Below are 27,985 nucleotides of genomic sequence, written 5' to 3'. Positions count from 1 at the left end.
GTCTCATTTACTCCTCCTCCACTGCTGGTGCCACTGCTCAGCCTGCATCTTGGGTGCACTGCAGAGCTGTGCTGGAGCTCAGGCTGCTTTGCTATGCACAAGAACACAACACTCTTATCTCACATCCTCTGCTTTTATCACCACAATAATCATGCTGCCCTGAGGTTTCCGTTTGTTTCAGACACTTTTATTTCTTCACACAAGAGCCAAAAACAGCAAGTTCCAAGTGAAACCGATCTGTGAAGATGGGAATGCCTCTGTGTGCCCATGCTCGTGTGTGTATGTAAATGCACCTCTGATTTATCATGCCTTCTGGCTGCAGACCTTTCAGATACACATCTTGAGCAAGCAATGCTTGCTGGGTAGCCATCAGCCAGAAGGAGAGATAGCATTTGGGGTTCTTCCCGGGGGAGACCTATGGCCAGTCCCAAAGTAGCAAGAGAAGCCAGTCCCAGAGACAGAGACCCTGAGCTGCTTTCCTTGCTCAGGAACCTCTCCACACAGAGTGTGCACCCTATCTCCTATCTAACATCAGTTACTTCCTAAAACCTGTGACTCAGCTGCAGAGCAGGGACTTCCCAGAATTACAGCCCTCATGGCTATAGGAATTGGCAAAGAAGAGATCTGCACAGAGGTACTCTTATCCTCTGTGCTCTGGTTTCACCCTGGAGTCCTGAAACATTAGTGCCACCTTGACACAACCACAACACATCTGTTCATGGAAGAAAAACCAATGGATCTTATCTACTCCACAACTGACTGGACTATGCTTTGCTGTCTCGATAGCATTCACACAGAAGAATAACCTTCACTTGATGGTTGTAGAGATCAGCTACAGGCTGGAGGTGTTCTGGAGGCATTCTTGTCTCTCCTCAAATCCTGCCCTTCATAGCTGGATCAATATGGAGGAAGCCAAAGGCCAGTTGACGTTTAGCCTCTGAGCTATGACACGGGAAGTGCTGTGCCCACAGCTCTGACAGTCCTCAGTGGATTGCTCCTCTGCCTTTGGGTTGGAAGGAGAAGAAGCAAATCTGGTAAGTTGTCCTGTCAGTCATCTTCATGCCAAGTGGGAAGGAGCCAATCCTCCCAAATTTCTTCCCTGAAAGTGCCCAGCATGTGAGAGATGCTGTTCAACAACTACATCTTCCTGCTGCCAGCGACCAGGTCAGGGATCAGTTTTTGTTGGCAATCTTCTTCTTTCGGGCAGAGACGAGATCATAGAAAGGATTCTGTGTGATGCTAGTCCTGAATATAGGCAGAAATGAGAGAAAGAGCAAGAATTTTAATGCCAGAGAACAACACAGGCAGCCTACTAAATCTGCACAGAGAAACAGCTCACCAAAAAGTAGGGGTGGAGAAGTGCAAATAGGAGAGATCAAAGCTGTGTCTAGAGGTTCTCCAGAAGGGACCTTGAAACTCTTTGGCATCAAGTGGTTGTTAGGCTACAAACAGTTATTTTCATTCCCCTTTTCGCGCTGTATTCCCCAGCAGCCAGATAAACTGTGTGAACATTTTGGCAGGCTCAGGCTTCCAGTTAAGGTCTCCTCACCTTATTGCCTCAATCCACTCATCACGTTCTGCTGGTGTAGCTGCAGAGATCTTATAGGACTGGTGCTTGCCTTCAACCACCTTCCCATCCCCATCTGTTTTGCAGGCTTTGATCTTCTGCCCTTTGCAGTTGGGATTGAAGAGCTCAAAGCAATTCTGTCAGAAAGGGAACAAAATGGAATTGCAGCAGATGACAGGAGGGATCAAGGAAGCTATGTTGCTTTCAGCCATGGATGACAGGCTCAGAAAGATTTCAAAAGGGACAAGAGCATTCTGTCTTTGCAATGCTACGGGGTCTCATCTTCCCTGCCCCAAGAATCGCCCCATGAGTTAGATCTTCAAGCTATCCCTCTTAGGTAAGCACATGCCTCCTGTGAGGGGTTGGACATAAAAACAGGTGTTATGGAGAGGTGAAGTAGCAATAGTTATGCGTGCATCTGTCATCCTGCTCCACACATGAGAATATCTTCCACTTTTGGGTAGACACAGCATCCTCTCTTCTGTCTGCTACCACAAGACAAATGGCACTTCTCCCAAACTCAAAGTGGTTTTCCATGGAAGATGCACAGAGGAAAAGTGTCACTTCCTGAAAGTTTCATACCATAGCACTGCCTGGAGTACACATCATGTAACTCATTATGGAGAGTTTTGGTGCAGTATATGTAGAAGCCAGCTCTGTGTACTCAACTCTTCCAACATACAGATATGTACATACAATTAAGCCAGTAAAAGGATGGTTCTCAGACCAGTGGTTGTCTGTTAAAGTACAACTGTGTTTAGAGTGGGTTCCAACCCAGTTTGGCACCTCCCCTTTGAGAAGTATAGTACACGCAGGCTTGGGAAACTGCTGTTCCCCACTACACCCTTTTCTCAAAGCCACCTCAGCCTTCACCAGCTTGTGAGAACCTTCTCTTCCCACCAACCTCCTATTGGCAGAATATCAAACAAACGAGACTTACTGGCTTTTTGGGGTCATCCACCTTCTGGACTGATAGGTTCTCCAGGGGAATTATACCCAGAGGCTCCTTGTCCTGCAGTCAAAGAAACAGGAATTAACACCAAACATCATCCCTACACTTTTGCCATAGCCCCTCTGATTTCCCCAACATGTGCACCTTTGTACAAAAAAACAAAAGCAGTGTGTGCCTGGGGAGATCCCTACATTTACATTATGGGAACCTTAGATAACAAGAGATCCCAGCAATAGCTTTGGTGCACAGACTATCTCCAGACCACAGCCAAGGAAATGGTATATGAAAGGAAGGAGGTCTGAACTCAGTCTGTTGGTGTGAGGCAGTCTTAGCCCCTATCCTCCCCGGCCCCTCAGATGCTTGTAACCACCCAGTACAAGTTCACAACCTAGAGTTCATCCTTTACCGTGGTATATTCAAAGTAGTACAGGCAGTTATCCGTCAGAATGAACCAACGACGTTTCCAGGTTTTCACACGTCCTCCTAAAGGTTCAAAATCCATTAGTTTCACTCCTAGCTGTCCTTCCCCCAACCCTACTCTGCACACACACATGTACACTCTCCCTGTAGCCATCAGTCCCCAGAAGAAAACCATGGTCGTTACCACCAGTGTACCAGTGGTACTCACCACCATATGATGGATGCTGAGGGATTTTGCTGTGATGAGGCTAGGGATGGGGAGAGGGGATGTATATATATATATATATATATATAGAAACAGGTTTTTTTTGTTGGTGGTGGTTGTTTTTTGTTTTGCTTTGTTTTTGTTTTTTGAGCAGAGAGACTTGTAGGAGCAGGGCCAGAAGAAGAGGAGAGAGCAGGCGGCTGGTTTCAACAGCAGGTGTCAGCCTCAGCCCACCACACCAGACGGGAGGGAGGGACAATGGAGATGCTGGTGCCAGGGTGAGTTTTGGATGCCTGAGTGGGTTTCTGGGGGAAATTTGTGATGTGACAGAGGCATGAAGGTGAGGAATCCCGAGGAGTTAGAGGAAGGCTCCCACTGACCTAGTTTCAGGAGCCAGCCCTCACGGTTAGGGTTGAAGAAAGTGTGCGTGAGATCATTTCCATCATCTTCTGGTATAGAGAATGGCTCGTTTTTTATGCTGTCAAACAGATTCTGCACCAGAGCGTTGGATCAAGGAGAGAAAGAGAAAATAAAAAGAAAGAAAGGCAAATTTCTGACAAAAATTGTACACAATCATTTCAGGTCCATCTGGTACATCACTCTACCCAGGGGCAGGTGAGTGAATCAGAAAGGAGGTAATAGTGAGCTCTCAACAGCCCTCAATATACACCTCAAACTGTTTCAAGAGTGACTGCAAGCTTTCTTCTGCACCCTGAGTAAAAAATAAAGGAAATCCATTTCGGAAACCATGTAATTCATCAGGACTGGCAGCAGTGATTGACCACAGCGTGTCCTATGGTGACTGCTGAGGGTATAACAAGGTAGCACTAACGAAGTTAGAGGGTGGGAGGGGGGTGACAGTGACTGCAGCCCCATTTAGGCCCTGGTTGGTGGTGTACCATCCAATAACCAAACATTCTGCTGAGAACTTGAATGCAAAGACCAACACATGCATCTGCATAACCATAAAGATATGTACTTCACAGAACCCAGGCATTTGGAGCTGATGATCTTGAAGATGTTTTCCAAATTAGATGATTCTATGATTCTATGGCCCTGTGCCTGCTGAGCCCCTGGGAAGCTGATAGCTCCAGCTTTGATAAGGGCTGTGTCTCCTGCCTCCATCCCCCTTCTGCACCTTCATCCTCTGGGATCAGAGATGGTATGGACTGCTGAGAGCTTTAACGGTGCTGGAAAAGGTGTTCTAAAAGCCTCTGGCATTCATTTTGGGCTTGATGGTGCTACTTGCACAGATATATTCTTGTGCAAAAGAGGTCAGGCTCTGTTGTCCTGACCAATGAAATACTCTAGGCCCCTCATCATCTTGGTGGCCCTCCCCTGGTCTCTCTCTACAAGTTCTCTGCCTTTCTTGAGCCAGGGTGCCCAGAACTGGACACAACACTCCAGATGTGGCCTCAGCAGGGCCGAGGAGAGGGGGACGATCACTTCCCTCTACCTGCTGGTCATGCTTTTTGTAATGCACCATTGGCCTTCTGGGCCACAAGGGCACACTGCTCACTCATGGCCAACCTGCTGTTCACTAGGATGCACTGGTCCTTCTCCTTGAGCTCCTTTTCAGCAGGTCAGCCCCTGACCTGCACTAATGCATGTGGTTATTCCTTCCCAGGTGCAGGATTTTATACTTGCTCCTGTGTAGAAGGCTACCACTGTTCACTGCTGTTCTCTGAATGTCTCTCTTGCTACATGTCTTCACCAACAAGCATGTCTGCAGTCACTTTCCAAAGCATTTTTCATGTTTTCCAGCTTCCATTTTATACCTTTTTCCTTGAGCAGCTCTCCCCTTACAGGGCAGAAGGTCAGTAGTCTTATATTACACTGAGATCAATGGACCTTATGTTCACGGTGAAGCTTGACCCAGAGAGAAAATAGGGACTGATGATAAAATGGGAGATCAAAACCTTTCTTACCTTTAAGAGCTCTTGTGGCAGGTCTGCTCCATCATTGATGCCTCGGTTGATGGACACAAACCTTTCAAAGGGGGGTTTGTCTTTCACATTAGGGTTGTGCAGGCTGGTGTTAAGCATGATAATGGAGAAGGAGAGTATATAACATGTATCTGTCAATGAGAAAGAAAACCAGTACTGATGGTGTTTTTCTTAGAGAGCAGATAATCCACATGCTAACAGGTGACTAGTCTTCCAGTTGCTAGTGAACAGCTTCAACCTTCCAGATTTAGGAGGAGATCTCCCCTCTACCTGGTGTAAGAGAGGCAGACAGGACTTGAGGAGAGTTGATCTCCTGTGGTGGATATGATTCCCTAGTAGGCAATTTGGGCAGACCTGGTCAGGTAAAAGCTTTGCTAGCAAGTTTCTACAGATCCATGCTTGTAAGTGGTACCCATGATGCAAGGAGGTATGTTTCACGTGGGGCTGGGAGCACTTCTCAAGCCTGCTCCCTGTTGGGACGGGCTGGAGTACACTAGAAGAAAGAGGACAGAAGACCATCAGCCTGTCAAAAAGTTCTGGTCTGCCTCCTTTAGCTTCAGGTAAGAGAACACGAAAGACAGCATCCTCACTTTCACAGGACGCTTTCTATGCCCTGTGATTGGGAAAAGAAGGTTCCTCTCTCTAACACATAGAGGTTCTTTGCTTTATAGGCCTTCTTCTCCCTGTAAATACCTGTGGACTGGAATACTCCTGGGTTACACTTGCAGTACCAGTTGGCAAAGGCCTCCATCATGCGATCAATTTTCTGTGCTTCCCCAGGCAGCCGGAAGCTCCATAGGAACTGTCTAGCAGGAGTAGCATGCCAGAGAGTTAGTCAGATTGTGTACAAGGAATATTTATCCTTTCCCTCAGCCCATGGGACACCATGGAAATAAAGGAAGTTGTCTCATCACAGCAGGAAAACAATGCAGCACATCAAGCAGGAGATCTGCTCCTTTCTCTAAAAATTTCCTAGGCTCACCCTTAAACATTCTAAAAAGAAGCAGAGCTAAGCATCCTGTAAATCATGACTCTTCTTCCCTACTGAGCATTCTGCAAGATATCAGGGACCTGAAGAGAGAGCCCTGCCAGAAGGCCTGCCTAAAGAGAACAAGATGCTCCAGGACAGAATCACTTTGTCACAGACATAATGGGCATCGTGAGCTAATGTATTTCCTAGTACAAAAAATAACCTACCCTGTCCCTACCCTCCACTGAAATCACAACAACCCACCTTGCTATCCCCATCTTCTCTGCATGAGGCTAGTCCATTCAGAATACCATGAAAGAGGTCCACCAAAGAAAGGTGTGTTTACAATTCACAGAAAAACAGCCTAGAGCCAACACACACAGCATGGCCTTGGGAAACCCAATCTCATCTCACTGGGGCTTTCATGACCTCTTTGTGTGGTAAGACCCAGTGGCTGAACAGGTTCCTGCTCCATTTCTTACTTCTTGAACACTCACCTTAGTGCTTGCACCAGGTTGAGGTTGGCAAACTGGTGACATGCCACAAAGGCTTGGAGAATCTGAATGTTTTTGGAGTCTCTGGGAGAGGAGAAAGGGAAAAGGTCAGTAGAGAGCTGTGTCCCTGCTCTATTTGGATGCTCCTTGGTGTGATCACACGCATCTTGCTCCCTCCCAGACTCCCTTTCCCCTCAACCAGCAAGAAACCAAGATGCATGGGCACCACTCTTGTCTGAGAAGACTGACTCCAGTATAGATGGAAAGACAGATAACCCATGGAGCCACCCTCAGCCACACTCTAAAGGACATCTCCCAGTGTCCACTGCTCACCCAGCCCACTGCAGTGTGAGGTCATGTTCAGTCTCAGCATCTGCCAAAGGTCATCTAAAATGGTGGCTGAGAGGGATTATGCAGAACAGGGCATCCAAAGGACCTCTTTATCACAGCTGGTTTCTTACCTCCTACCCAAGTAATCGCCAATGGCTGTCTTGTTCAAGCCTTCACCCTTGTGGAGGAATTTGGCAATCTCCTGCAGGTCTGAGGACAATAGTTGCTGCTCGATCAGGTACTGGATCCCCTGGAGGATAAGCAAGACAGCAAAGTAAGACAGATCTTTATGTTGTTGTGAAATTAGAACTTTAATATTCTAATGTCAGACTTAACTGGCTTTGTTAGCATTGTCTCCTGTTATTCCTCAACCCCTCCATGGGAGATCATGGTCATGTTCTCCTTCTTATTCCCACCATTTTTATCTACTGTGATGGGCTGGTGTCATGCTCATTTCATCCCTAAACTTGGACAAATGTTTCACTGAACTGGAAATTCAAGCAAACAGAAAAGGGCAGTGTAGCTCAAAAGTTCAAACAGCCATGTATATTTAAAGTAAAGTCAAAAGGGCTCTTTTTAACATTCTTGGTCAAAATATTTTAGAGTTCTGCTCCTAAAAGTCAGGTTTAACCAAAGAAACTTAAAGAAAAAATATTGTTCGAAAATAAATAAGCAGACGTTATTGAAAAAAGTATTCAGGCAAAAACGTAGGCCTGAGACTGTGTCGTTTTCCTGAAGTTTTTTGCAGGCCACAGAACAGAAAAGTCAGCAATCTGGTAAACTCCATTCTCCCAAGCCAACAAGGATGGAGTGTGTTCTTTAAGGAAGATAGAGAGTCTGAATCAGGTTGTGCAAACAGCCAATATTTTATTTTTAGAGAGAATTCCATCATTTCCAAAGTCATTGAAATTTGAGCTGTTGTTCAGCTTAAGAGCACTATCTAGAAACACTGCAATTCTTCAGACCACACTGCAATTCTCCTCACAAAATACAGTAAAGGAATGAATATTGTTTTAGAAATATCAAAATGTTCTGCTTCAACCGAATCAGTTCACTTTGTCTTGCAATATATAAGAAAATATTTCTAAAATGCTCCAAAGAAAAATCAGTTCCAAAGGAAGAAATTGAAATGTTTGAGAGATTTCTCCACGCTATTTTCCTTCCTTTTTCCCCAGATGAAATTTCAGTTAGATCAATTTAATTTTGCAAATTATTGCAGTGATGGTGGAGCTCCATTTCTCAGACTAGAATGTTTCTCCCAGAAGATTTTGTTCAGCTGTATTTCTAGTGTTTACCTCCCGTAGCCTCAGGAATTTACCCTGAGCGCTTGGAGATGGGAACTCATTTCATCAACATTGCCTAGATGAAACATAACCTCAGCAGGGACAAAGAAAGTTCCCTGCATTGCAAGACCTACAAGACTCCAGTTTGTACCAAAAGGGAAGCAATAAACAGAGATCTGTGTGTGCCTGTTCTAAACTAAAATCAATATAGGAACATAGTACAGCAGTTTGACCAGGCTGATCAGCATTGAACTAATAATGCTAAAACGGTTTGGGGTCAGGATTAGTTCAGGCATTTCTGCATGTCATGGCAAAGTGCCATAGCAAGAGATGCCTCTGGGGCCTCAAACCAAGGTCAGACAGAAAGACAAAAAGAGAATCCGCTCTCACATGATCTGTGTGTACTGTTATCAGTGCTCAAAGACAGCTCCCACTGGTAGAGGGATGTCCAGAGGCTGGCATGCACGTCAGATGCAGTGTAGACACTGGGGAAGACATCTTCATGGTCTCAGCAGGGAGGCATGTAAAGCTGTCACTCAGACCAGCAGCCATCCAAGATGATAGCTGCAGTTAGCCTACAATGAACAATTGTTCAGTGCAGACTGGTTTTTCCTTAAAAGCAGCTGGCAGCCTGTGGCTTGGACAGGTGTAATCTTCACTGGGTAAAAACCCGAATGGATGGCTGAGCCCAGAAAGTGGTGGTGAATGGAGTTAAATCCAGCTGGTGATTGGTCAGTAGTGGTGTTCCCCAAAGGTCGGTACCGGGGCCTGTCCTATTTAATATCTTAACTGACAATCTGGATGAGAGGATTGAGTAAATTTGCAGATGACACCGAGTTGGGCAGAAGTGTTGATCTGCCCGAGGGTAGGATGGCCCTTCAGAGGGATCTCAATAGTCTAGATTGATGAGCTGAGACCAACTATAGGAGCTTCCACAAGACCAAGCTGAGTGGTGGAAAAGGATCTGGGGGTATTAATCAACAGATGGTCAAACATGAGCCAGCAGTGTGCCCAGGTGGCCAAGAAGGCCAACAGCATCCTGACTTGTATCAGAAGTAGTGCAGCCAGCAGGAGCAGGGAGGTGACCGTATCTCTGTACTCAGCTCTGGTGAGGCTGCACCTTGAGTTCTGTGCTCAGTTCTGGGCCCCTGACTGTAAGAAAGACATGGAGACCCTGGAGTGTGTCCAGAGAAGGGCAGCAGAGCTGTGAGGAGTCTGGAGCACAAGTCTGATGGGGAGTGGCTGGAGGAACTGGGGATGTTCAGTCTGGAGAAGAGGAGGCTCAAGGGAAGTCTTTAACTCTCTACAATGACCTGGAAGGAGGTTGTGGCAAGGTGGAGATCAGCCTTTTCTTCCTCATAATAGGGATACAATGAGAAGTAATGGCCTCAGTTTGTGCCAGGGGAGATTCAGGTTGGATATTAAGAGGAATTTCTTCTCAAGAGTGGTTCTGCAGCTGGAATAGGCTGCCCAGGGAGGGAGGTGGTGGAGTCACTGTCCCTAGGGGTGTTTAGGAAAAGAGTAGATATGGTACTTAGGGACATGGTTTAGTGGGTAATATTAGTGATAGGGGGATGGCTGGACTAGACCATCTTAGAGGTCTTTTCCAGCCTTAATGATGCTATGATTCTATGAATTCTGACCGTCACACAAGCAAGAAGAGGTGGACTGAAGAAAGCTTAGCTCTCTTGACACACTGACAGTGTTAAGCTGTCCGCCTTTTATTTCTCTTAGTTTCGAAATTCTCTTAGTTCTTGAAATTCTCTATAGACACATGATGTGGGGAGGCAATACAGATTGATCTTATCAGAATATTTCAGAAATAGGCAAGAAGTTCTAGTCTTCTGACTAGAGCCTTGGTAAGGTAGGAAACCAGCCCCACAGTCCATGGAAATAGCTCCCTTGGCATGGGTGGGACCAGTACTCAACAGAAACACTTCCTCACAGATTTATCCTCAAATTTGGAATGATCAGATCCTACCTTTTCAGGATCCATGTTGAATTTCTTCCGACCCACAGAGAGAAGTTTATCCCTCTGTGATAGTTTGCTACAAACAAAAAGAAGAAAAGCCAAACTTAGAATACTGGGCCATGCTTCACTTAGAACGCTCACAAGGCAACTCAGATATCAAGGGAGGGCGTCTGTTCGGGGAGAAATCTCAGGGGACAGAAGGACATTCCAGGCCTCATTTTCCTGCCTTTGTTGTGATACAAATTCCATTAGTGCTCCTGTTTTCCCAACACTAAGGGAGGTTTTGGAAACAAAGGAATACTTACTAGCCTCACTTACCTGGTCCTCTCACCAGGGTTCTGGTCTGCCTCTTGCCTCTCCTCTGCGTTTTGGAAGCCCTCAATCTCTGTAAACACTTGCGCAATCTCTTCTTTCAGCTTCTGCAAAAGAAATATCAAGAGGGTGAAGGCAGAGAAGGGAAAAACAGCAGATGTACAAATCCTGTCTTCTTTCATCTCTCCATCATAGGAAAAGGCCAGCTTTTCAGAACCAGTCAAGGATTTCTGTGAAATATGCATCGCTCTAAGGTGACCTTGCCCATCCAAACTGGAATTCAGCTGAAAGAAATGGGACAGAAGGGCAGAGGATATTCTTGTGTCTGTTGTCATTGAGGGCTGGAAAATCAAGCTCAGTCAGCTTGAAGGAGTCAGAGAACTCATCCCAGTATTGATTTTAGTTCTTCAAACAATGTCAGATATGACACTCCCTCCACTGCACATATTTTCTTCTAGATTTTGCTTTGCACAGCCCAGCTACACATCCAGGACAGAGGAAATGGAACCAGTAACTGGGAGGTCAATGTGGATCTGAAGTGGCCAAGTTGAGAAATATACTTTCTAATGCTCCTGTCACTCAATACCAGTGAGTGGATATTTGTCTTTAGATGGAGAAAGAAGAGAGGAGGACACAAAAATATTTAAGATCCAAATGTTTCCTTTAGATCCACGAGAAATGGTAGCCTTCTTGGCTGGATGTTCTGTGTTTCCAAGGAAACCAAGATCTGTGCATCTCCTTGTTTTCCTTCTGCATTTTGGGTTCCCTTCAGAGCAAGAGTGCTTCTTTACATGCCTCTTCCAGGAATCTCTTGATTTATTTCTTTAACAAACTGAATAGGCATGGAAAGAAGGGCTATGTGACTAATCTAGCCTCAGCTAGGAGTGAGGATGCAGCTATGATATGAATCTTGGTACAGAAACTGTGAAGTTCTCCAACATCCCACAACTTCAAAGTTCTGCTTTTACTTTCATTCCATTTTGTTTCATCAGTCTGCCAGAGTTGAAAGCGTTCCTTAATAAGCTTCAGGTATTGCACAAATGTCACAAAGCTGTGATCGTATCTCCTGAATTTCAAATGATTGTGTCTTTTTGTTGTGTTTCTCTCTATAACAGTAAGATGAAATTCAGCCTCATTCCTTCTCTCTCTCCCAGACAGCACCACCCTTCAAGTCTGTTTGATAAAGAGTATTGCTAAATAGTTAATGAAGAAATCCACCTGGTAAAAAAAAAGTTCTATTTCTAGCTGCACTTTCACCTTAATTCATTCTGCTCCACTGGACAACTATTAGTTGTCCTATTAGTTAATGGCTGTGGGTTTTAGAATGAGGGTCAATGTAGTCTAGTACCTTTTCTTGTGCCCAGAGTAGGTTAAAAAAAATGTAGGATTTGTGTTCAAATATCCTGTGTCCCACAGTGCCCATTGCCCATCCTGAAAACTGAAAAGATGAAAACTGCACAAGCAAACTACATGCACGTGCATCCACAGACTCTTGAAAAAGATACATGATGCCTTTCTGTTTTTGCAGCAGGGATGCTAAGTCTGCAAGTGTGAGAAGTCACAGATAATTTGGTTTAATTCTTTATATGAAGAAATACTTCAGTCATTCCCTAGGAGTCTGGATCTCCTCATGCTGTGGAAAAATCAGTGCAAGATGATAGTGTAGAAGAGAAAAAGCTGTCCATGCATGTCCACCACCATGCATGACGTGGATATGATGTGATATTACTAACTGATTTTCAGTTTGTCATTTTCAGGCTCTTCAGGAGTCAATGAAGTAGTGTTTGAGTCCGCTAAAGGAAAAGAAGAAAAGCAAATTCAGCTACGGAGGTTTGTGTTGAAGGCCCATCCATCACACCATTCAAAAGTGACTTGGCAAGGTCCACACAAAGAACAAAAAATTTAAAAATCACAGAGGGATGCATCAGAGAACTGGTAAGGTGACTGATAATTCAAAACAACCGTAAATGCTGAGAGTCAAATCCTTGACTGTATGACTTAGTAAAGTCATATTTCTTTCCTTTACCCTAAATATGCAATCCCTGTTAATGAACTGCCAACCCTTTCTCAAATATCCCATTATGTTGGTTGATGAGTCCCGCAGCAGAGAGTATCACAGGTTGGATGAGTGCTGGTGACAAGTATGTCAGGGCAGACTGAAGCTTAGAATTCAAGTTGGATCATGACAGAGCAAATATGCCCTGTACAGAAGCACTTCTGCATGGCCAGGACTGTTATGTGCAGAGATTCCTTGGTGAAGACAGCTCTGAGAAGGCTAGGCACGATGGAAGGAACAGGATAGTTCTTACCTTAATGTCTTCCAAGAGCTCCTCTCTGTGCTGCCTTATTGTCTCTATTTCAGCCTCTTCAGCCTCACTCAGGTCAGATGACCCTGGAAGAGCAAACAGGTGCCTATGAGAATAGTTGATGCCAACATATCACAGGAAAAGCTGCCTCAATCTCTCAGTGCCTCAGCAGCTTTGATATCTGTGCTCCTGCATCTATGCTCCCTGCTGTTGTAACCACTGAACCTGAGCTCTGTCTTGCAAATGATTCTCAGTCCAGAGCCAGCAGCAGCCCCCTATACCCTGCCTCACAGCCAGTTTCTCTGCTAGCAGCCCTCTGATCTAACCTTGCAGCAACCCACCTGCCTACACAACCCGGTTTACTCACTGCAAGCGCAACAAAGAGCCTTTACCAAATGCTCTTTGGTGGTTTTTGTGTCAGTCACCTCAATGTACAAGACCTCTTGCACAAGAAAGCTGTGACCTAAATAGTCCATCTACATCCAAACCTCCCATGAAGAAACACTAGCTTCATTGATTGACCCACCACAGTTAGAGTCAAAAACGGCTCAAGAAAGAGAATCAAGGACTTTCAAGTCTGAGGACAGGTTCTAGGGGATGAAAGCCTTGCTGAAGAAGAAGCATCTGTGGGAGGCTGTTATTCTGCCCTCCTCCCCCCTGTGGATTACAGACAATATAGAAATGCGAACAGGCTTCCTTGTAATGCACAGGAAGTCAAACAGATAACAGCCTAAGAGACCACAACATGATTCATAAAAGGCCTAGAAGAATTGGGGTGACAGCACTGCTGCTAAATATAATCATGATGAAACAGAGCCTCTTCAGCAAGGAGAACGAGGAGGCTGAAGCCACAGAGAGGCACAGCAGATGGTAAGCCCCAGGAAAATATAGGGGACACACACAGACTGAAGGCTGTGTGATGCTGCTGGGAGCTCAGTGCACAACTTGCAGTGAGGATCCTACACACAGAGAAATAAAGCTTTCCCAGGAAGTCACATTAGGTTATTGGAACACCCTGCCCTGCTGCTTCATAAGCCAAAATCCCCTGGGCCTCTCATCTTCCTGGAAAAAGGGGAAGTGGCACCAAGTGTCTTGGAAATTGTCTTAGTGTGGCACTCACATGAAAAACAAATGCTATAAATATGAGTGGGGAAAAAGGGGAAGGAACAAGACAAGACAGAGGAAAGGAAAAGAGGACAAAGTCATCTTGGAGTCCGTGTGGTTCTTTCCTGCCATGTCCACAATGGCTCAGATAAACCTGCCTTCCCCAAGCATGGACATCCCCCATCCTTTGTCTGTCTGGGTTTCCATGTGCTGTCACACAAGGCTGTACCCCATCCGTCCTGCAGCCATGGGGAGAGGCCACTGCACCTCTGAGGGGAAAGCACTGGGCCAGCAGCCAGCACGAAGACAGGAATGGGAACTGCCTATTTCCCCTCCCAGATCTGCAAAGAGCCCTCATGAGGAGCTGAAAGAAGTTGACTATCGCTGAGGCCAGTCAAGAGGGCAGGAAAACCTGTGGAACCCAGCAGCTTGAGACAAACAAACCTGAATGTGAGAGGGTAAAAAACCTAATCCCCCATTCAGTGGCTTTGCTGCTTGTTAGGCGGGCTGCTGACTTCCCCTTGAATGTCAGCCCTGCCTGTGAGCAGAGCTTGGGCTTTCAGCTGCCTCCCACAGCTCTTGAGCCTGCAGGAGATGATGCCAGATTCAGCCTCTCCAGCTTTATCTCCTTCACCTCTGCAGGGTCTGATAATTATGGAATCACTGGGGTGATTATTTGGCAAATTCTCATTCAGACCCTTTGTGCTGTATTACTGCAGCAGGACTTACCTGAGGAACCTCCCTTTCCCCCACCCCACGCGCAAAGACTGCGGTGTCTGGTTGCTTTGCTTCAGTTGTTCCACATCTACTGAAGCAGCCTAACGCACCTCAAAGAGACCTGAGGCTCCCAGAGGGCATCATCTCACCCACACGACCCCCACAGACACTGTAAATAACTCTATCTCCCTTCCTCCTGAACATCTGAAAATCTCATGTCCCAAGTGATTCACCTGCCCGGTGTATTAGAGTGAGAAACATGTGGGAAAGACTACGTCGGGGGAGAAAATGCATGTGAGTCATGGAGAAGGGGAGGGAATCAAGTCATGGATAAACAGGAAAGGGCAAAATAGAAAGGAAAATAGCACATGGAGAAAAATTTCAAGGCAATTTAGACTAAAGTGCAGAAAAGGTCCTTGTAAGGTTTTCTAAGTTTCCTAAACTAAGTCTCTGATTTCTTCAGAAAATAATTCTGAGGTCAGTTCCTGTATGCTACTCTGCTCCCTAACAGGAGGCCTAACACTGCTTAAGGTTATTTTGAGGTTCTTCATCAAGATTACTGCATGCATTGGGGTCTATAATTAGGGGAAGTGAATGCAAAAAGCTCGTTTGGGGAACTGTCCACAGCAAGGCACAGAAAACTGCAGAGGCAGCTGGGCGAGAAGCAGAGAACAGGAGCAGACTGCTTTGCCTCTCCTTCCTTCTCCACTTTCAAAATGAGCCACACCAACTGGAGAGGGAGGTTCTGAGCAAAACAGTTTGCTCACTCCCAAACTGTGCAAAGCAGAGGGAATTCAGCCCTGCACCAGAACACTGAGGAATGGCTTCAGTGTCATCCTAAAGTCCTTAGTACCAGTAAGTTCCACTTCTTTCTAGGACTAGATCAGGGCACAGATGAAGCGTAGCCCTTTTCAGGGTTCTCTGCACAAGGGAAATTTCACACTGATGAAGAGTACCCACAGGTGCGAATAAAAACACCCACAGCTTTCAGGAGAATGTTATCACCCAGACCAAACTCTGCTGGCCCATGCACAGCTCACTATGTCGATATCAGCAGGCATCCTCTACTTGAAGTTGCTGCTTGGAATTTATTTTCAGAGAGCAGATGTTGAAAGGATAGCACATGCGGGACTCTCACCTGCTCTTTAGTTTGCTTTTCCAGTCTCAGAGCATTCTCAGATACAAAGACCTGACCATTCCTCAATTGCCCAGCCTTGTATTTTTTGTGCTGCCTCTCAAAACAAAACACAGACTTCAATTTCAGCTGTAGTGACTGATGCCCTCAGCATCCCCAGCTGGAGGGCAGGATGGAGTTACCCCAAAGTCTGAGTGCTCATGTAGCCAGCAAAGAGTACTGTGGTGCTGAGCTCATTTTGCATTGACACGAGCTGTCCAGAACTGCCCACATGCTAAGTGAGACCTTCAATCCCAGGTGAAAATATATGCATGAGCATGTAGCATTTGGAGTGGGATGTGAGTACATAGGAGAGCTGAAGGATGGGCTGCAGAAATAGCAGAGGAAGATTGTCACGGATGGCAGTGTCTGTAGAATGGATACCAACCGATCTACATGCTACCCACACATGGTATGACAGCACAGGCCCATTTGCAAGGCAATGCAGGGCTCTGAATCATAGAATCATAGAATTGCTCAAGTTGGAAAAGACCTTCAAGATCATCAGGTCCAACCGCAACCTAACCCTGGTACCCTGACTCTTACAAGCCTCTGCTAAATCATGTCCCTGAGCGCCACATCCAAACGGTTTTTAAACACGTGTGGCTGCTAAAGGGTTTAGGCACATCCACACATGGCAACACATGAGCTGAGCATTCTGGTGGGCACTTTCTGCCTGGTTGAGGCTGTCTGGTAGGGGAATTTCACCTAAATTTCCATTCCTTTTTTGATATGACTTTTGTGTTGTTTCCACTGCAGACTATCATCAATCTTAGTGCCAGACTGGTAGAAGAAAGCCGTGAAGTTCCCCAGTTCCCTCCAGCCAAACCTATCTCCCTCCTGCACTCAATCAGTTCTCAGTTCTCAGTTCTCTGCCACCCTGTGACAGAAGAAATCTAAGCTGGAGCTCACACAGGTAGAATTTGCACATTCCATCTACAGAGGGAAAGATGTGGAGTTTCTGCTGTTCATTAGCCAAAGCTGAGCAAATTCACATCGTTCCTCAGCAGGATCCCATTGCACTACCACAGTGTGTAAATTTTAAATAGCTTGTTAATGCATAGCTTGAGTGAAAGACCATCTGTATGAGGTATTCTGCCTCCTCCTGCCCAGTTGGTCCTGCAGTAATTTGGTCCATCATTTCTTTCAGGTAGTGAGGACCAGCTGCTCTCAAGAGAACCGCCTCCACCAATGTGCATAGCCAGATGCCCACAAAAGCTCTGCTCCCACAGGTCCTAGCAATTTCCTTGGCAAGCAAGCCTGGTACGCTGTTTTTTCATGCTCTTTCCTTGTTTACCCATCTAGGAGCTCTCTCTTTTCTACATCGTATACACAAGAGCTGGCCAGGACAGATGAGTCACAGCACAGTCATTGCGAGATCATCCCTTTTCTGCCTGGTGCTTATTGAGCCCAAATCCTATCCTCTTCCTCTGTCCTCTGCATTTGCTCAGACTTAAAGACACATCAAGCTTCCCCAGCCAGGATGCTGAAAAAGTTCTGTCCAGAAGCCTCCATTTCGCTGCAGGAGACCAACCACTTTATCCACCATCTGCCAAACTAGGAAAATAAAACCCAAGATCTCTCTCAGTTCTTCAGATGTGACTTATCTTCCCCATCTGCAGCTGCCCTAGAGATTATTTTGGGACCCTGCAGGCCCACCTGGAGGTGGTGGAACCCTAGTATAATCACCTATAATCACCTTTAACAAGTGTATTTGCAAAGATGCCAAAAGCCTAGCAAACTGCTTGCACTGGGACACCCAGCTGCATGAAAAGTTCTGCAAACTGTCTCCTGCAGGCCACAGGGAACCACCACTGAGGAGCTTGTGAGCTGTGCCAGGGCTGCATGAAGGGAAGACAAAAGTTATAGGTACTCAACCAAGTGCCACATAAAACTCTTAATATCCCTGTGCCGTTTCTGCAGCTCAGGTCATGATCACAACTGCACAAGGGACCACAGCAATAGACATTCTCCATACAAAGACCATTTTCAGTGGGAGAATTTCTCCTGATGTGAATGGAGTTGGCTTATAGGAGAGCAAGTAAAATTATACAGGTCAAGGCTGACAAGCAATTAGCTGTATACCACCAGGGATCTTCCACCATCTCCTTCCTCCTGACACTAGCTGCAGCATCCACTCCAACTACTGGGATTTCAGGCTGTGCACAGAAAACAAAACAAAAGACGGTGAAGTCTTACCAGCAGGACAAAAGTCCATCCTGAAAGTCCTAATGTATTTTCCACAGGGGCTGTGTTTCTCCTTGCCTTCTGCTTGTTCAGATGCTTCACAGAACTGAAACAAATTGGAGCTAGAGACCAAAATCGCAGCAGCATGAGGGGGACGGGCTGCCTTGTTGCTCCGCCTCATCCCTCCAACCACATTGCATGAGCTTGCATCAGTGAGGGAAACTGTGTGCAAACTGATCTGGCCTTACAGAAGCTCCCTGGCTACTTCTGAAATGCAAATCCATGAATGTACTTCCATCCCAGCAGGTTTGGAGGGAATGTGTGAGCCCACATTTGTGTCTGGGGGGACTGACATTCGCAGAGACAGTACTGCAGCATTTTGTCTGAGATGTTCCTATGTGAATGGAGAAAAAAAGGAAGATCCTGATTCAGAAAACCCCTCTGATTCAGGAAATGGTTTTATTTGAAAGGAAAGATTCTTTCTGTGTTAATTCTGCAGCAGAGTATGTATGAATGAACATTCTAGAGGTTGGTTGAAGGAGAAGGGCTTTTTTTTCTCCTTTTCCCTCCCTCACTACCCACTGTCTTACTCCTTTCTTCCACCAAAAAGCTGTGAACTGAGGAGAAAAGAAGTCCTGTATGAGGCTCAGCAGTACTTCTGCCTTTGGAAGAGCTGTCACTAGAGGCAAATAGATGCTCTTTCTTTCCCCATCAATTCCACATATTCTCAGAAGGCTGTGTTCCTCTCACTTCCCCCTGAGTTAGTTGTATTTGGTTACCATGTACACCGACATTCTTGCTGTATGTAGTAGATTTCTGACAAAAGTAATGTGTGGGGGAAAAGAAAAAAAAAAAAAAAGAGAAGGCTATGGGAGAGCACCACATCAGAGCCAAAAGAACTGGTGAATACATGGATCAAGGTAAAAATCTAATCAGATGTGGCTTGATGTGTCTTGCCTCCTGTATCAGGACTGAAGCTATTGAGGAACACCCCCCCTGTGCACTCTATGCACAGGAGTGCTAAAGAAATAGCACTCCTAGCTCTTGCTGTACTCACAGCAGACTTTGAGCAGGAAAGAGAAATGGCCCAGACTTCTACATATCATCTTTCCATGAGACAGCAGGGTACGGTTTTCAAGAGCCTCTTATGTGTAGAAAAATAAGAGATAACCTTCAGATGCATTACACACTGCCAGCTGACATCTATGTGCACTTGCCATCACTTAGAATGAATTTATGTGAGATCAAAAATCTATGACTCATTAGAAAAGGAAGAGCTACAACCTTCCCATGTTCCTGTTAATTCATTCTTGTCTGAGATCTTCTGTAAATAAAGGCCCTGTGGAAAGTTTGTCTGAGGTCCATTCAACCTCATAGAGAAAAACACAAATTGCCCTCCTTTCCTCTCAGTCTTTTGTATTTGTTGTTTGTTACCCATGGTTGTGCTACAGGTTCATTGCTGCTACTGGAGAGGACAAGTGTTTTAACACACCTTCAGTAACAAATGGGAGATATCCCAACACTGAAGGCATTATGTCAAGAGGCAAAATAAATTCCAAGTGGCTTCACATAGGCAGCTGTAAACAAGGTCACAAATAATTTTTAATTGTTAGGAAGAGTTAGTCAAAAAGATTCACCACTCACTTGCTGTGGTCAGGGTAAGCATTTTAAGAGGAGAAGCTAGCAGCTTATTTGGAAGAGAAAAAAGGCAGGAGAAGAAAGAAAGCCTGATTATGCAAACTGTTTCTGAATTATCGTACCCATGTCTGCTTTAACTGTCAGCATGCACAGCTTCTTAGAGTTAATGAGAAGCCTGCCTTTGGACCATACCTTGCCAAGAGCCCAGTCTTAAGAGTTTTAACCTGTCTTGGGATTTCAAGATGCATCGCAAAAGAATTCACTGCCTCACAGCTGATGTCCTAATTCCTCTACTGGGTTTGGATCCAGCATTTTGCCTCCAGTATTGACATCATTCTTTTTTTCCATTAAAAAAAGAAAAGAAGTTTCAACAGTGTTTCAGCTGACATCAATAAGATATGCCAACCTATGCTACTGTCTTGAAAGAGCTAATTTAATTACCTCAAGCACATTTGACATAAATAGGTAACTTGGTCAGATCTGTTCATATGCATGTGTTTGTGGTAGGTCAAACCACAAGCAGCTTGCAAACACCAAAATGGATGCCTCTGTACACTGCAAAAACACTCAGCCTCTCCAGCAGAGACCAGTGTAAAGCCTGTACCTGTGTCTCTAATTCACTTATGTTTCATATCTTAACTCCTTGATGTTTTGTTCTTCCCAGAGCTTTGCCTATCTTCTGCTTGCAATCACTGACTACTCTATTTTGAGACCTTACTTACTCATTCTGGGCTACACAATATAGAAAGGATATTAAGGTACTTGGAAGGGTAAAAGGTCCTGGTAAAAGGGCTGAAAGGCACGTCCTGTGAGGAGAGGCTGAGGATATTTTGTTCTCTATTTTGGAAAAAATTAGGCTAAGATGCAACCTCACTGATCTCGACAGATTCTTGAGGAGGTGAAATGGAGAAGTGCTGAACTCCCTGGTCATCAGTGATAAAACACAAGAGAATGGGACAAAGCTGCACCAGGGGAGGTTCAGACTGGATCTTAGGAAATATTTCTGTGCCATGAAGGTGGTCAAACAATGGAATAGGCTTCTCTGGGAGGTGGTTTATGCTTTATACCTGCCAGCATTCCAGAGGCATTTGGATAATGCCCTCAGTAATATACTTCAGTGTTTGATTAGCCCCGAAGTGTCAAAGCAGTTGGACTAGATGATCTTTTAAGATTGTTTCCAACAATCCTATTTCTCCCTTCCCTTCCCTTCCCTTCCCTTCCCTCCCTTCCCTTCCCTTCCCTTCCCTTCCCTTCCCTTCCCTTCCCTTCCCTTCCCTTCCCTTCCCTTCCCTTCCCTTCCCTTCCCTTCCCTTCCCTTCCCTTCCCTTCCCTTCCCTTCCCTTCCCTTCCCTTCCCTTCCCTTCCCTTCCCTTCCCTTCCCTTCCCTTCCCTTCCCTTCCCTTCCCTTCCTTTCCCTTCCCTTCTAAATTTATTTCAATGGATTTTAACAGTGGTTGGCATTGAAACAGTTTAAATGCTTCTAATTTATATCAGCTAAAGGAGTTGGAATGAGGCACACACCATTAGCAAACTGCATAATTTGATTTCATGCAATAATGAAATACCTGCAAGGGATGTTTTCATAAAGGGGCACAAGAAGCAAGACAGCACTGTGCTACTGAACTAAGCCTAGAGCATCTCTTTCAAAAGTGCAAGTAATTATGTCTCCATCTCCATAAATTTATTCCCCTGCTCATTCACATCATACACAAAACACTTTGGTTCTAGATTTACCTTAAAGCACACAACCAGTTTCTATCTTGGGAAACAGACCCAGATGATAAGTTAATATACTTGTGTATACCAGATGGACAACAGAGATTTATGGTGAAGTCAGGAGGACAGCAATGTTATCCCAGTCAGCAATGTATCTGGAAATGCCCTTAATGTACATAACATAGCTCCTGTGATCATGGCCTGAAAATATCATGAAAAGTCTACAACACATCTCTGTCATTATTTCAAGTAAAAAAAAAAAAAAAAAGAGGGAGCAGATAAAGTAGGATAAAAAAACAAAGGCAGAAGGAACAGGAGAGATGCAGGTTGAACGAAGGAAGCAGATAAACAAACAAGAAAGAAAAAAAAAACACGGAAAAAACAATTATACCTCAAAGTCATAGAAATACCACATGTACCCTAGAGAGCATGAGAGTGAGATGTTTTACAGTGTGGTGAGAGCTAGCTCAGATTGATAGGCTCAGAGCACCTGGGTTCTCCACTGGTGTCAACAAGGTCAACATAGATACAGCCTAGCTCAAACACAGACTAAGCAAGGAAAATCTGACAAGCAGCAGCAAAAATCCAGCCTGTGCTGAAAGATGCCTATGTTCAAGATGTGGGCTTTCTGAACACTGATTCTTCAGTGTTTCTCCTTCGAGAGAAAACTGTGGACTATACATTAAAAGAAAAAAACAGCAACATCTGGGAAAAGAATAACCCGGATCAGATCAAGGGCTTATCTCAAAAAGGAATGCATTTCTTGGAGAAACAGAAGCCTGGAGGAAGAACCAGAGAATATTTTCCAGGTGACAGATGTTATTTTAACAAGACAAAGAATTGAGATGTGAATAGAGACTCCTGGCCCAGAGTTGCAAACAAAGTTCACTCAACTGCGAGAGAAGCGGTGTCAATAAAAGAAGACTGGAAGGGAATGGGGACATCGTGGAGCCTGCACAATATCAAGGTAACTGAAGGAGACTAGGACAGGCCAGGTATGTCTTGGATTGGATTGAGGCCAGATTTGGCCCTTTTTGGCCCCACTCTCCTTCACGCTTACCAGCCCACATGTAAAGCAGTTCTTCTCCTGTGCCTCCAGAGCCACTGGGAACAGGGAGAGGAAGAGACATATCCTTGGAAAGTAGTACTTTTGATAGTGGACTGAGGTTAGATCCAGTAATTGGTACTGACACTGCACATCCTTCCCAGCTGTGGTTATATATAAATATATAAAGCTGGACTGTGCAAGTTTGAAACTTGGACATCCAAGCTGTGCCAGCAGTTCTCATCTCAACAAGCATGGCACATTAGGCAGACTAGTAATACAGACTTAAAATAATTATGTAAATAGAAAGGAAATACAAATATTTCCTATTACTTTCAAGGCAGTAAAAACAGTGACGAAGCTAATGCTGAATATGGCTGGGTTCTGACCACATTGATTGTATTGCAACAACTGCACACAAAGAGGCAAAGTACAGGTTTGTACAGCTTCAATAGCCCCATCAGGGGGTTTAGACTGCAATTCCATTTGGGCTGAGGGAGTGCAGCATGTCAGGATAGAATATAATAGTTATTATTTATAACGCTTATTACTGTGGGGATTATGATCTGCACACACATAATTTTGATGCATGGCAAAACAGCACTATAGAAAAGACAATGACACGTTTTATTTTTCGTCTAACAGTTGGAACAAATTAATCCTTGTCCAGTGTGAGAAGCAACATAGACTGCGATAGGCAGAGCAATAGTTCAGCGTGGGAATGTGCAGGTAGTAGGTAAGGATTCTAGTGCAAATTATCTGACATTGCCTGTTCTCAAAAGCTTTTACTAATTCAGTGAACATGAATAAATTCTAAAGGTAGAGATACAGTAATTAAAGAGGCCATAGGGGTAAAAGAACAGCAGACTGTTACAAAGACTGCAGAAGGATTGCATATTCTCTGATAAACTCAAATGAAGAGCTTAAAGTAGTTTTTTTCTTGGACTCAGAACTGTGGCAAGCTTAAAGCTTTATGACGTCTACATTTTCAAGGCAAGAAAGATTTTATTTTGGTGTTGTAAAAGAGTAGCTGTAGACCTCCTAAGTACACTAAACAGCTCTTTTCACTTCCACCTTCCTAGAAGATCCCATAGCTTACCATGGAAAGACGTGCATTAGATCTGGCTTTACAAAGCGCAGCGAAGACTGCTAACATGCAAAGAAGTCAAGTCAAGCAGTTTACACTAAATTAGAATTTTCACATGCCATCTTCAGACCCAGTTACCTCTCCACTAAAACAGATACATGAAAAAATGCTATTGAACCGCTTCAGCACCTAGGGAGAAAGGATGCACAGTCAGATATTGATCTGTATTTATCAGCATTAAGTAAGAGAGTGGTATCTGTGAAGTGGGAGATATCACTGGCTGAGAACAAAATAACTGTAAGAATGGAAACTGATATCTGAATCACCAGGGACTTGCAGAAATAGAGAAGCAGATAAGAGCAAGCCATTAAAAAAAATAATTAAAAAAAATCAGTATGATTTAGGAATCTGCCAACAACTTCTCAAGTGAGGGAAATACAGGTGTAAATCAGCCCTCACAAGGACCTCAATGCTCAGAGGACCACACCATGATCTTCTGCTTATCCAGGCACATCATGGAGAAGAGATGAAGGAGATGAAACTACTACTCTCAGTGCCCCAGACAGAGGATGGCAGTGGAGCAGTTATTTCGCCCCAAACAAAAAAGCTGAGAGCAGCCTCAGTTGGAAGGCAGACCAGTCCCCAACTGCCCCACGGCTGTTGTAGGGCTAGATCCCAGGAAAGTCTAGAAGCAATATGTGTCCAAAACTAAGGATTGGAAGCTTTTTTTTAATTATTAATTTATTAATTTATTTTTAAATATATTAGCTTTTGCTTGACAGATTAAATTTAGGGTAGAGATTGCCCTGTATAGTTATACTAGAAAGAGCATTATGGCCTGAGGTGCCTCACCCCTTCCAGTTATGATCTCAGCTTTGAGTTGATTGCTCCCAACTAAGTATGGCAGACACTGAGAAACCACAGCAGTGAAGAGTGAGGGTTGGCAGCAAAATGGAGGGGTGGACGCTTCGTAGAATAATAGAAGCAAAGAAAGAACTAAAGGTAGCAAGCAGACAGATGGTATGAAGCTGTGTGAAAGGGGAAGTATGAAGAGGCAAAAGGGAAATACATCACGTTACTGGGACAGTTTGCAGAGAATAAATGTCTTCTCTGATGGAGGCCCAGCACACACAGAAAACATCTCACGGCCACACAGGACTGCCTGAGCAATAGCTCAGATAACATAAATTATATCAAGATCCAGATCCCTCTCATCCTTGTCTTATCCTATGGCAGAATACCATAGAAAAAGAGGGAGAGATGGTGTGAGCCAAACTTCCCACTCATTTTTTAGAGGAAAAAATGGTAATGCCATGCATACTGTCCCTTGCCTACTGTCCTACATGAGTGCTATGCAAACCCAGTGCAGATGGGTCCTTCAGAATGGGCAATTCTTCCCTATTAGTGTCTTCCTCAAACTCAGCAAAGGGAACAAGAAAACCCAGATGACTGCCTTTCCTCGACCCTGCTACCCATGAAGAAGGAAACTAATGTCAAGAGCACCTCTTGGTGGTGTGAGAGCACATCAAAGCAGCAAAAGCTGTATTGGCTCACTTAGTGGTTTAGGAGGCAATTTCCTTCAGTTTCCTTCCCTTTCAGCCTTCAGTTTTCATCCCTTCAGCATGCACAGTAGAGATATTTCAGTGTAGCAGGCACCAGTTGTTCTCAGAGCTATTATAATGTGCATTATTTCAATTTAATATCCTGTTTTTAATAATTTAAATATGATAGAAATAAAACTGTTAAAATTCTGCATGTAGAGCTCTGCTATTCCTCTGCAGAGCGACTGGCAGAGGAGGGGTGTTTATAAATTCACAACACAGATCTCTGACTTGGAGGAAAAGCCAGCTGGTCTGGCTATCCACACCAGTAGCAGGCAATTATCTTCCAAAAGCAATTTGCCCAGAATGAGGATGGAGAAATTCCACCTTGCCAGGACTTCTACAGCTCAGTTTTGGCCATACAAAGCTGCAGTGTCTTTGAAATGGAGCTCATCTGGGCATGGTTCTCTACAGTCCCTTCTGCCTAACTGCTTTGATCTTGACAGCAGGTGAGTGGTCCTTGTTCATCTCTGCCAGCAGGTCCCACTGTATCCCTGGGCAGGTTTTCACCCAGTATGCCTTAGCCTGGATCCCATACTAAGTGTCTTCATGTGACCATCCCTCTGTCCCAATTCACACTCAATATGTTCTCCATCTCTTTCCATCTCTTTAACCCCCAGCCTTTCCACCCCAGGTGACCACTCTCTGTTCCTGCCATCCTGCATCTTGCCATGCACTCCGGGGTATTTGAAAACTTCAGACAGAAGATCTGATAGAAATAGAAATGTTCTTCTGGATATGATGATTCCAAATGCAATTTCAGAAATGTCCAGGAAGGGGTTTCCTGATTGCCCATCCCAGACTGCCTGCCCCTGAATCCTTAGGGACCCTGAGTTGTCACTCAGAAATCTGCCACAGAGAGTTCCCAATGTATCCACTTGTGAGCAAACTCCAATCAGGTCACAGAATCATAGAATCATAGAATCATAGAATCATAGCATCACATAAGGGTTTGGCAGCCCTTAAGGAGCCCTTAAGGAACCTTAAAGCCCACCCAGTTCCAATCCCATGCCATGGGCAGGGCTGCCACCCACCAGCTCAGGCTGCCCAGGAACCCCATCCAACCTGGCCTTGAACCTCCAGGGATGGGGCATCACAGCTTCTCTGGGCAGCTGTGCCAGTGCCTCTCTGCTCCCTCAGTGAAAAACATCCCTTAGACATTTCATATAAATATCCTCTGCTTTAGTTTAAAAACATTCCCCATTTTCCTGTCACTATCTATCCATGTAAAAAGTTGTTTTCCCTCCTGTTTATAATCTCCCTTTAAATACTGGATTGCTCAGTGTTCCAAAACCTTCCAAGCACAGATGTGATACAGTTTTTCAAACTTTTTTGATAAATGGACTGATGTCAAGCTTGAGCCATCTTCTAAGATGGCAAGTAGCCATCTTCTATTTCTACTGAGTCTCTACCTCCTGCTTGATCATATTTCTGCAGCTGCCTGCCCCTTCCAGTTCCTAATGCTGCTGTTCCTATAGCAGCCTTTGTGACTCTCTCTTCTGTCCTTCTCTGACCTGTATTCCCTGCATTTCTACAGCTCATTCCTGCTCTTGCAGAGCATCCAGTGGGTCTCCTCCCCCACTCCCTACCACCCACAGAGGGAACACCTAGTACAGCTGCTAGTTTTGTGCTCTGACACAGCCGCAAGGCTTGGAAACGTTCCATGGTTGAATGTTTTTGGGTTGCAGCCAACATTAAGTGACGGATAGGAAAGTGCTACACACCTGAATGGGTCGACTGCAAAAACCTCCCGTGGCTGCAGCAGCACAAAGGTCACCAACCTTTGGAAAAGCAGTTTCCCTCAGCATTCCTTCTTTCAAGAACATGCCGGCTTAACACCCACTGTTCTCGGCCTAACAGGCCTCCTGACAAACCTGGAAATTCTAATTAATTCTGTGTCACCACATCCCTTCCTCTCTCAAGAGTGCCTCTATCTATCTACCCACCAATTCAGGCTGAAGACATGAACACGTCCACTTTTTTCCAGGCATAGCATTGCAAGCTAGGGGAAGGAGGAGCTTCAGACTCATTTTGAGGAGTGAAAAGAAGGAGTAGAGCTCCACGTCTCTTATTTCTGAAGGTGATTGTGTCCCTCTCTTTGTTGCTTAGCTCTAAAACTCTTCAAAATTCTGAGGACAAGACGAGGAAATCTATCAGCTATCTCATGGGCTGCTTTAGCACAGAGTGGACAGGGAGAAAATGGTTTGCGGGGACTCTCTTGCACAAGACTTAGCTTTTCTAGTAGCAGCAAGAGAAAGAAAATTCATTACATCCTCTGATGTGTTTACTCCTCTTCATGACAAACACATAGATACACTCAATGCTTTTTCCTACTAGTAATTCAGGAACAGATGAGGAAGAGGGACAGGACTTTATTGCTCCAGGAGTGGTGGGACAAGCAGCCACAGGGTAGATGCTGCTTCCAAGGGGCTTAAGTTCCTTGTTCAGTCTTTGCAGAAAACACTATTTCTCTCAATATTTCACCACTGACACCGAGAGATAGACCCATTAAAGCTGGAAAGACCAAGATCATCCAATCCAACCTCCAGCCCATTCCCACCATGCCCACTGACCATGTCCCTCAGTGCCACATCCACACGGTTCTGGAACACTTCCAGGGACGATGACTCCATCACCTCCCTGGGCAGCCTCTGCCACTGCATCACTCTTTCAGAGAAGAAATTCTTCCTAATATTAAATCTAAACCTCCCCCAGAGCAATGTGAAGCCATTACCTCTTGTCCTTTTGATACAGGGAAGACATGAGAAATCTTCACTGCCTCATGTCCTTTGCTACTCTCACTGCAGATCCCCAGGCCTGTTTACCCTCCTTCAAACTCTGGATGCTAAAGATGAGAGGGGAAAGCCCACTCTTCAAGTTTCTCACCCTTCTCTAACATTGCCTCAGCTCTCATGCAAAAGCAGTTTGGTGCCCCCAGCTGTTGGCTTGAATGGGGCAG

The 27,985-nt window shown here is 44.9% G+C and overlaps 2 protein-coding genes across 6 annotated transcripts in view; one reads left to right on the top strand and one right to left on the bottom strand.

Annotated features, from left to right (window-relative positions):
- MFNG (MFNG O-fucosylpeptide 3-beta-N-acetylglucosaminyltransferase) overlaps positions 1 to 27,985 on the top strand; it is a 194,203-nt gene that overhangs the window by 127,995 nt on the left and 38,223 nt on the right. The gene's annotated exons all lie outside the window — the stretch shown is intronic.
- CYTH4 (cytohesin 4) lies at positions 172 to 27,896 on the bottom strand. Of its 5 annotated transcripts, none has more exons than XM_052668735.1 (14): positions 27,761 to 27,896; positions 12,761 to 12,843; positions 12,185 to 12,244; positions 10,445 to 10,558; positions 10,149 to 10,215; positions 7,016 to 7,134; positions 6,558 to 6,638; positions 5,784 to 5,896; positions 5,073 to 5,221; positions 3,525 to 3,636; positions 2,926 to 3,002; positions 2,508 to 2,579; positions 1,550 to 1,704; positions 172 to 1,245 (listed from the first exon to the last, which is right to left on the bottom strand). In XM_052668735.1, the coding sequence occupies exons 5-14, from the start codon at positions 10,161 to 10,163 to the stop codon at positions 1,173 to 1,175; spliced, it is 966 nt and encodes a 321-aa protein (XP_052524695.1). In that variant the 5' UTR covers positions 10,164 to 10,215; positions 10,445 to 10,558; positions 12,185 to 12,244; positions 12,761 to 12,843; positions 27,761 to 27,896; the 3' UTR covers positions 172 to 1,172. The 5 variants fall into 5 exon arrangements, with proteins under 5 accessions (XP_052524695.1, XP_052524694.1, XP_052524693.1 ...); XM_052668734.1 differs by having other exon boundaries at positions 10,458 to 10,558; positions 27,761 to 27,893; XM_052668733.1 differs by lacking the exon at positions 12,185 to 12,244 and having other exon boundaries at positions 10,458 to 10,558; positions 27,761 to 27,893.

The sequence above is a fragment of the Tympanuchus pallidicinctus genome, unplaced genomic scaffold (assembly GCF_026119805.1).
Source record: "Tympanuchus pallidicinctus isolate F22 unplaced genomic scaffold, pur_lepc_1.0 scaffold8, whole genome shotgun sequence".
NCBI lineage: Eukaryota > Metazoa > Chordata > Aves > Galliformes > Phasianidae > Tympanuchus > Tympanuchus pallidicinctus.
The sequence above is the reverse complement of the archived record's forward strand: the minus strand, read 5'-3'. Positions and strand labels throughout refer to the sequence as shown.

Excerpts from the sequence above, each read along its gene's own strand:
- CYTH4 (XM_052668731.1), bottom strand. The coding sequence starts at position 18,120 with ATGAGGCGGAGCAACAAGGCAGCCCGTCCCCCTCATGCTGCTGCGATT. Across the intron at positions 6,639-7,015 it reads GGCGATTACTTGGGTAGGAG|AGACTCCAAAAACATTCAGA; the intron begins GTAAGAAACCAG and ends CTCCTCTCCCAG. Across the intron at positions 1,705-2,507 it reads TGGATGACCCCAAAAAGCCA|AATTGCTTTGAGCTCTTCAA; the intron begins GTAAGTCTCGTT and ends CCTTTCTGACAG.